This window comes from Trifolium pratense, linkage group LG6 (genome assembly GCF_020283565.1).
Source record: "Trifolium pratense cultivar HEN17-A07 linkage group LG6, ARS_RC_1.1, whole genome shotgun sequence".
Classification (NCBI taxonomy): domain Eukaryota; kingdom Viridiplantae; phylum Streptophyta; class Magnoliopsida; order Fabales; family Fabaceae; genus Trifolium; species Trifolium pratense.
Window position 1 is genome coordinate 3,490,505 of NC_060064.1, and position 8,895 is coordinate 3,499,399.

Consider the following 8,895-nt stretch of genomic DNA (forward strand, 5'->3'; position numbering starts at 1 on the left):
ACCAATAATTATAAATAAATCTTACAAAACAAGAAATTGGTGGCACAAGATGGGTACAATAAAAAAAAAAAAAAATCTCATCGACCAAATACATTAATTATGTAATGAACCTAAAAAGATAAATTTTACTTATATTTTGTCACGGAGGAAGTAGTGAGTAGTGAGGGGCCGAGACATTGTAGCTAAGAACCTTCGCTTTAACCCAAGAAAATAAATTACAAAGCAAATTAAACATGAAAATGGAAAGTTCTAGTCATATAGTTTGATGCATATAACATTTTGATGCATGTTTGGAATCATATTGAGTATAACGAAATCCCGTAATTTTATTGAAACTTCAAAGTGTAACTTTTTGTTAAAATCACGCCGTCAAGCACTACGAACCACGGAGAAACCACCATCAACCACCAAGTTATGACCACTGACATAAACAGCTTCATCAGAAGCAAGAAACAAAGCTGCTTCTGCAATATGCTTAGCCTTCAACACAATACCCTTCAAATTAGCATAAACACTACTAGCAGCTTCAACTTCTTCAGATTCAAGATTGTAAGCTGTACATGTAAGAGGTGTTCCAACACCAAAAGGTGATATACTATTAACTCTAATTCCATAACCACCAAGTTCACTACATGCTGATTTCACAAGTCCTAAAAGAGCATGTTTTGATGCAGTATAACCACTAGGACCTGTTCCACCGATAGAAGCCGCAACACTAGTAGTACATATGATCGATCCGCGGATATTTTTCGCAACCATGGCACGTGCCGCGTGCTTAATTGTAGCGGCTGCACCTAAAACATTTGTAGCCATGGTTTTCTCAAATTCATTTAGATCAAGCTCGAGTATTCCAGATAAAGAGCCTAATATTCCTGCATTACTAAACAAAATATCGATGCGACCATGTTTTTCCAAAGTGAAATTAATTGTTTCTTCAACCTGTTTTTCGTCACGCACGTCACAATGATGGTAGGTTACCTTATCTAAGCCTACTAAAGATGCAACTTGATGACCCAATTCATCTTGAATGTCGACTGCAATAACTAATGCTCCATTTTCGGCGAACAATTTCACCGTTTCTTCGCCAATTCCACTGGCTGCACCTGTTATTAGTGCCACCTTACCCTCCAACCTAAATTTTGTCATCATATATTATTCAAGAAAAAAAAAATCAAAAAATCAATACTAAACCAAATCAGAAAACAAAATGAGCAATCTAACAAAAAAAATGGTTGAATTAGAGACATATATATCAAACTATAATGATACCTTTGCTTCATCATTGGTTACTTGACGAGCTTTCCTCAAAACCTGGAAATAATGTAACCTTTATCTTTGTAAGTATTGTTCCTAACACTAGCTAATCTATATTTATAAGGTTTGTAGAGTGCAAAGCTCAATAAAAAAAAGTTAGCTAAATGTTGATAATAATCATCATTAAGTATATTAAACAACTTGTCTTATTGATCTAAAACATGGAAAATATTCTAATCACATATTCAATCTAGCTAATTGCACACCTTCATTACTTTGGGGTGATGCATTTCCAATGTAACTATATAATCAATTTTATATATATATTGTGAACTGTGGTGGAAGAAATTTGATTATGTCATGTGCATTCATTGATTATTTAGGTCAATTACATTTACACGTTTCCAACTAGGCTTATAGCATATAAAATTGATTTCACTATTTTGAATCACATGGCCTTCATCGTGCTTTTATTGTATATAGTTGAAATGTCAAGCATTCCAACTCGTACATTCTACACAATACAGTATTACTTTTTTTTTTTATTGTAATCATACAATTATACAAAAAAAAAAAAAATACAGTTAATTATATTTTACATTTTGATATTTTTATTGTTCATAGTTGTTTATTACTTTCTCTTCATTTTCTCATAGATTCTCTTTACGGAAATAATCATATTTAAGATGCACTGCACACTATATGCGAATATCTTTCCCAATCAAAATTTAAATCTCGATTTGTCAAGTTGTGAGAGTCTAATATCTTCTGCCATACTTAACCGTCGTCAAAACTAGTTGCTTATTACTTTAATGATTTTTTATTTTATTTGAGCCACATGCACCATAACCATAGGACCAGACCAGATTCCCTACAGTTAGAGAAATTCCGCAATCAAGCAGCCGGCATGTTCAAAGTTGTCCGATCTTAATCAGATGATATAGATTTAAATTTGATTTCTTTTTGATTTATCAAACAAAAACCAATTATGTATTCTTTTTAGACTGTCGAATCAAGATGCATTGCGGAAAGTTATGAAACTACAATATGCATTGCACTTGAACAAGTAAAGTAGTGAAATTCTTACCAAGAAAGTTCATTATTACTAGTAACATACCCGTGCTATCGCATAAGCTAACTAGAAGTCAATCTTCTCAAATATGAATTGAATGCGTTGCTGATGATGGAGAAAACGTGCATGAAACCAGTCTTCAATATTTTTATTGTTTTGTCTCATTTCATTTCATTTCTATTTAGAATATGTAGTACACAAATTAGGGTGAAAATAAGTCAATCCATGCTTTGAGTAAATAGGTTTCAATATATATTTTACAAAAATTTGAGTTATGAGATTTGCCTTTTTCTTGACATAAACTATTTTTAAAGTTTGACACAGCCTTCTAAATAACCATAACCAGAGATGTGATAGTTTTTTTTGGGAGACATCAAGTACATTTTATTTTGGGAGTTTAAAGATTATGCACCGTCGGTGCTTATTTTTTTCCCTCTTATTTTGATTACATTCAAAGAAATAAATCATTTATTGTGTAATACTGGGAACTAAACTATTAATGACAGAGAAACCTCCATCGACCACCAAGTTGTGTCCACTAATATAAGCTGATTCATCTGATGCAAGAAACAAAGCAGTTTCTGCAACATGAGTAGTCTTCAATGCAATTCCTTTCAAATTTGCAGAATCATTCACCATAGCTTCAACTTCACTCACCTCCATGTTCAGTCCTCGACATGCAGAAGGTGTGGCAATAGCAGACGGTGAGATAGAATTGACTCTTATTCCATAAGCTCCAAGCTCACTGCAGGTTGAGCGAACGAGTCCTATAAGACCGTGTTTGGATGTGACATAATCATGACCACCACTTCCAGCAATAGAGCCAGCTATACTGGCCATGCAAATTATGGATCCGCGGATTTTTCTTTCCACCATGACGCGTGCAGCGTGCTTGATAGTTGCAGCTGATCCACGAACATTCACGGCCATGGTGTTGTCAAATTCACTTAGATTAAATTCTAGTATGCTAGACAAAGGACCCGTGATTCCAGCATTGCTGAACATGATGTCAAGGGTGCCATATTTCTCCAATGCGAAAGCTACTGTTTCCTCAACTTGTTTCTCATCTCTCACGTCACAATGGTGGTAGCTCACTTTGTCTAACCCAATTGAAGTTGCAACTTGGAGGCCTAATTCATCATTAATATCTGCTATAACTACAAATGCTCCATTTTCGACGAATGTTTTCACCGTCTCTGCTCCTATTCCACTTGCCGCCCCTGTCACTATAGCAACCTTACCTTCCAACCTACTAAATATAAGATTAAAGATTGATTAATTCATCATGTATAATAGAAAGAAGAACTCATTTTATAGAGAAAGAGAGAAATTTAGAGACATATTTACCTAAGTTTTGACATTGATGATCAAATGAATTAATTTTGGCTTTGAATTATGAAATGTGTTCTCTCTATAGACTATATATATATACAGTATCTTGTAAGTAAAGGTTTGTTAACTGTCAGATGAAATAAATAGACCTTCTCCAAACTTATTTCTCCAAAACCACACAACTTATATGGATAGCATGATCACAAGTAGAGCAATTATAGACCACATTGTTGGGGTTCAGCCAAGTGAATGAGTTAAATACAATAGTAAAAATTTGCCACCACCTATATCATAGCTTACGGTGGAAAGTATTGTGCTGCAAAACTTGAAAATTGTGAACCAGCACAGACACAATACGAGTATCACAAGCATATATACTCAATACGGTGATACGACATTCATTGAAAAATATGTGTGTGTATATATGATCTATGCAATTCAACGGTCGATTTTATAATACGATTATCTAGTAAAGAATTATCGATGATGTGATAAAAAAAGTTTGACACCTTGGTGTTATTTGATCCTGGCCCATATTTATTATATATAGGTATGTCTACCAAAAATCAAATTCAATATAGTACAATTTAATATCTTTATTGTTGACAGAGTCCAATATTTTTAACAATATTGTCTTCCAAAGATCAATATGTTCAGAAACAATTATGGAAGCAAATTAGATATTAGTTATAAAATTGACTACTAACTAACAATTTGCATCCACATAAACAAAATTATTTTCACCTAACTAAAACCGATTATATGAGATGAATCTCTTTTACCCTAACCCAAAATCTTGAGTTTTATCTCGAGTTTGTCGTCCATTTAATAATATTCAGACTATTGCGCTAAAGACTAGAGAGGATAATAATCGACTATATGTGTTTTCTTTGAGAGTGACATATAAGAAAAGTTTCAAGTGAAATATTAAATAGGTCAATGAGCTATCAAACTAACAACCATTTAGCATACCAAAATCACATCATCTGTATCGATATGCATTCGGGTCACCTTGCAACCAATATGGGCGGCCCATGCAATCGTGGAGTATGCTCCAATACTATCTTAGAATTGGGAATTGGGTTTAACTGAACCCGACAAAACCAACTTTTAAGGTGAGGATTGCCTTTACTTTGTAAACACATATTCGGGTCATTTCGCAACCGATGTGAGACTTCTTAATAGTTAAAAGATCCATCATAAATGAATAGGGATCAATGTGAGCAATATGAAAAAATAGTAACTATGTCAGTTGCTAGCATGGAAAATTGTCTCATCTGGTCTGGTCTACAGTCTACTACGGTGGATCAAAACTTCCAAGACGTCGATTAATGTCGCCAACTTTAGGTAGAAGCTCAAAATCCTCAATATCCATATAACTTAACTACGACAATCATCTAATCAGTGTTGATTTGGCAAAAAAAGAGAGGATGAATATAAGTTGGGTTTTGTTTGTTTTTCGTCGAACTGACGCCAATTGGATCACCATCGATGATCTTCTACTTGAGGAACAACATCGGTCCATTTTAGAGTTTTAAACATTGGTCTATTGTAAACCATATGAAACGCTTATACACCTGAGGAGCCACTTGCAGCTATAAGCTTGAGAAGTTGAAATACTCACTAGTAGGATCTCCAAATGGGACACAAGAACTAGTTTCAATCTGTTTCTCAATCACTTATTGCACAACGTTCACTTTAAAGATTTTGAGGACATTTGTGTAATAGTACTGTCAAATATTTGAAGGTTCTACTTTGCAAGGATTTAGTGACCTGTTTAATAGTTTAGAATAATAATTTGAGAGTACATAATACTAATTAGATAGTACATTAATTGAAAAGAATAATAATTAAAACTACATTATTGTTGGCAGTGTTTTTTTTGGGAGATATCAAGTACATCTTATTTTGGTTATATTCAAAGTAGGATGACTTATTTTGTAATACTAGGAACACAACTATTAATGACAGAGAAACCTCCATCGACCACCAAGTTGTGTCCACTAATATAAGCTGATTCATCTGATGCAAGAAACAAAGCAGCTTCTGCAATATGAGTAGTCTTCAATGTTATTCCTTTCAAAACTGCAGAATCATTCCCTGTAGCTTCAATTTCACTTACCTCCATGTTCAGTGATTGACATGCAAGAGGTGTGGCAATAACAAACGGTGAGATAGAATTGACTCTTATTCCATAAGCTCCAAGCTCACCGCACGTTGAGCGAACGAGTCCTATAACACCATGTTTGGATGTGACATAATCATGACCACCACTTCCAGCAATAGAGCCAGCTATACTGGCCGTGCAAATTATGGATCCGCGGATTTTTCTTTCCACCATGACGCGTGCAGCGTGCTTGATAGTTGCAGCTGATCCACGAACATTCACGGCCATGGTGTTGTCAAATTCACTTAGATTAAATTCTAGTATGCTAGACAAAGGACCCGTGATTCCAGCATTGCTGAACATGATGTCAAGGGTGCCATATTTCTCCAATGCGAAAGCTACTGTTTCCTCAACTTGTTTCTCATCTCTCACGTCACAATGGTGGTAGCTCACTTTGTCTAAGCCAATTGAAGTTGCAAATTGGTGACCCAATTCGTCATTGACATCTGCTATAACTACGAATGCTCCGTTTTCCACGAATGTCTTCACTGCCGCGGCTCCTATTCCGCTTGCCGCCCCTGTTACAATAGCAACCTTACCCTCCAACCTATGATAAAATTAAGATTGATTCGTCAATCGTCATGCAATAGAAATAAAAAGACAAATAAAAAATTAATACATAATAATGGCATAAGATATGCCTCAAACATTCAATACATGAAAATGAAGCTAACACTAGAACACACTGAGTACAAAGGCTAGAACAAAGGCCCCTAAGACACAATCTGTACCCCATCAGCCTGAAGTAAACCTAGCACCTCCTTTTGGACAAGCAGAATGCAAATAAAAAAGACACCAGACTAGATATTAAACCAGAATGCTAATCCCCAATTCTAGTCAAAGCACATACCAACCAATCATGGGCACACAATGAGCTTCATAACTTGAAAAAGACTCCGGACATCTAAAGACTCCGAACTTGAAAAACCTCATATTTTTATGGGGGGGCCATTTTCAAAATGGTTTTTGAACCCACGTAAATTTCACCAAATAAGATATTGAGCTTTGAAAAGAGAGTTAGTAAATTTTGGTACCACTCCTCTTATGAGAGTAAGGAATATTATGAGTCATACCTTAGTTTGGACATTGATGATTAAATGGCTTTGAGTTCTCCAATTCAAAATACTTAGATATTGTTTTGAATTGTTTCCAAATGCATCAATTAATAGATAGATAGATAGATAGATAGATAGATAGATAGATAGATAGCCTTATCCCAAACAGCACATCTATAGACTTTTCCACAGACTTATTAGGGGTGGCAAAGTGGGCATGCCCGCCCCGTTTAAGCCCGCCCAAAAGCGGGGCGGGACAACTTAGGTGTCCGGGTTCAACAACTCAAGCCCGCCCGTTTATTGGCGAGTTGGCGGGTTGGCGGGCCGGCCCGTCAAATACTTTTTTTTTTAATAGTTTGAATTATAACTTCACAATTCTTACCTCCTAGTTGATGTAAAAATAATACTAGCAGATTGCATTGAGAGAAGATTGTGAAGTTAAGCAGGTTGAATTATAACTTCACAATTCCTTAAAATTCTTACCTCCTATTTTTAAACTAACAGAAACATCAACTAAGTTAATAAGTAATTCATTACAATATAAGATAAAAGGATAAATACTAGCATAAAGGGAGCACGACGGCGGATGAAATGAATGAAACAAACAACCCTAATTTTGGCAGAAAAAGAAACGTGAAGTTTTATATGAGAGAAAAATATTACTGGATTGAGATTTGAGCTCCTCATTCCAAGCCCAATTTTCAGTTAAAGTAAAAAATAAAAAAAATAAAAAAGCCCGCGGGCTAACCCGTCCCGCTCCACCCCGCCCCGCTTTTTAGGCGGATTAGGCGGAGGCGGGCCACCTTAAGGTAGCGAGCCGAAAACCTCAGCCCGGCCCGCCAAAAATGGTGGGTTAAACGGGTCGGCCCGGCGGACCAGACCCTTTTTGCCACCCCTTACTTATCTATTTGCAATTAGTTATTTAATTAAATCAAGAATATATTAAATGAAATCACATAATATTGTTAATCAACGTGAAGACATCTCCAAAAAAATAATTGTGACTTGAATATATCAAATATTTGCAATTAGTTTCTATTGTGACATAATGAGGCTGTTTGTTATAGATTTTTTTCAAAATAGATTCTTGTAGTGTTACATAATTTTGAGTAAAAAAAATTTACAAAGAAATTTTTTATAAAAGTTTCAAATAAAAATTTGGTTTGAATACTTATTCTTAAAATGTTATTTTAGATATTTGATCATTTTATTGAAAAAAATTTAGATATCAAAATTTCGAAAAATCATTTAATTTTGAAGCTATTTCAAATAGATTTTCATAAAAAACATTTTTGAAATACAACTTTTTCAAAAAATTGTGATTTTGATTATGTTTTGATCTCCAATAATGTGTTTATATTATATGATGTCAAAATTAGTATTTCAATTTAGAAAAAACAAATATAAAAAAACTTGTAATATTTTGAAAAACGATTTTAGAAAATCTATTTTAAAAAATACAAAGGAAAAATCCATTTTTTTAAAGCTGAAACAAACAGGCCAAAAATTGTTTTATAGACTTTTCCAATATTTTACAATTTAGTATCGATTTGGAACTTAAGTTTATTCAATTGTTCTTAATTTCTTCTCTAATATATTCTTTGAATAAATAACTTGAGTAAAATTTAACAGAGTTAGAGATCTTTTTGAAATATTCGTAATGTCAAAGACTTATTTAAGAGTGTATTAAAAATTTAAGGACCGATTTAGTGGTTTATTCGGCAATTTTCCTTAATAGGCATAAAATGTGACAATAGAAATTTACTCCTTCCGTCCTAAATCTTTAGTCTTTTTAGCTTTTTAATTTTGTCCCAAAACTTTAGTCATTTTAAGAAATCAATGCACATTTAGTGATACTTTACCATTTGTACCCTTACAAAAGTTAAAACATTAATTAAATATATTTTCTCTTTCTTAATAAAGTAAGAGTAAAAATGATTTTACTTATAATTTCTTAATCTCCGTGCAAAACTTAAAAAAAACTAAAGTTTTGGGACGGATGGAGTATAAAAATG

The 8,895-nt window shown here is 33.9% G+C and overlaps 3 protein-coding genes across 6 annotated transcripts; all 3 read right to left on the minus strand.

The window, feature by feature from the left end:
* On the minus strand, positions 1 to 1,559 carry LOC123891071 (short-chain dehydrogenase reductase 3b-like). 2 transcript variants are annotated; one of them, XM_045940859.1, is made up of 2 exons: positions 1,270 to 1,559; positions 1 to 1,132 (listed from the first exon to the last, which is right to left on the minus strand). In XM_045940859.1, the coding sequence occupies exons 1-2, from the start codon at positions 1,281 to 1,283 to the stop codon at positions 370 to 372; spliced, it is 777 nt and encodes a 258-aa protein (XP_045796815.1). In that variant the 5' UTR covers positions 1,284 to 1,559; the 3' UTR covers positions 1 to 369. The 2 variants fall into 2 exon arrangements, with proteins under 2 accessions (XP_045796815.1, XP_045796816.1); XM_045940860.1 differs by lacking the exon at positions 1,270 to 1,559 and having other exon boundaries at positions 8 to 1,146.
* A 747-nt stretch (positions 1,560 to 2,306) lies between these two features.
* On the minus strand, positions 2,307 to 3,736 carry LOC123891072 (short-chain dehydrogenase reductase 3b-like). Of its 2 annotated transcripts, none has more exons than XM_045940862.1 (2): positions 3,674 to 3,731; positions 2,307 to 3,575 (listed from the first exon to the last, which is right to left on the minus strand). In XM_045940862.1, exons 1-2 carry the CDS (start codon positions 3,685 to 3,687, stop codon positions 2,795 to 2,797), a joined length of 795 nt encoding a protein of 264 aa, XP_045796818.1. In that variant the 5' UTR covers positions 3,688 to 3,731; the 3' UTR covers positions 2,307 to 2,794. The 2 variants fall into 2 exon arrangements, with proteins under 2 accessions (XP_045796818.1, XP_045796817.1); XM_045940861.1 differs by having other exon boundaries at positions 2,336 to 3,578; positions 3,674 to 3,736.
* Positions 3,737 to 5,409: 1,673 nt separating this feature from the next.
* Positions 5,410 to 7,050, minus strand: LOC123891074 (short-chain dehydrogenase reductase 3b-like). Of its 2 annotated transcripts, none has more exons than XM_045940864.1 (2): positions 6,899 to 7,050; positions 5,410 to 6,372 (listed from the first exon to the last, which is right to left on the minus strand). In XM_045940864.1, the coding sequence occupies exons 1-2, from the start codon at positions 6,910 to 6,912 to the stop codon at positions 5,592 to 5,594; spliced, it is 795 nt and encodes a 264-aa protein (XP_045796820.1). In that variant the 5' UTR covers positions 6,913 to 7,050; the 3' UTR covers positions 5,410 to 5,591. The 2 variants fall into 2 exon arrangements, with proteins under 2 accessions (XP_045796820.1, XP_045796819.1); XM_045940863.1 differs by lacking the exon at positions 6,899 to 7,050 and adding an exon at positions 6,676 to 6,885.
* Positions 7,051 to 8,895: the final 1,845 nt, after the last annotated feature.

Coding starts and splice junctions, on each gene's coding strand:
- LOC123891074 (XM_045940863.1), bottom strand. CDS start 6,758: ATGAGGTTTTTCAAGTTCGGAGTCTTTAGATGTCCGGAGTCTTTTTCA. Junction 6,373..6,675: donor TGTGTGCCCATGATTGGTTG/GTATGTGCTTTG, acceptor ATTTTATCATAG/GTTGGAGGGTAAGGTTGCTA.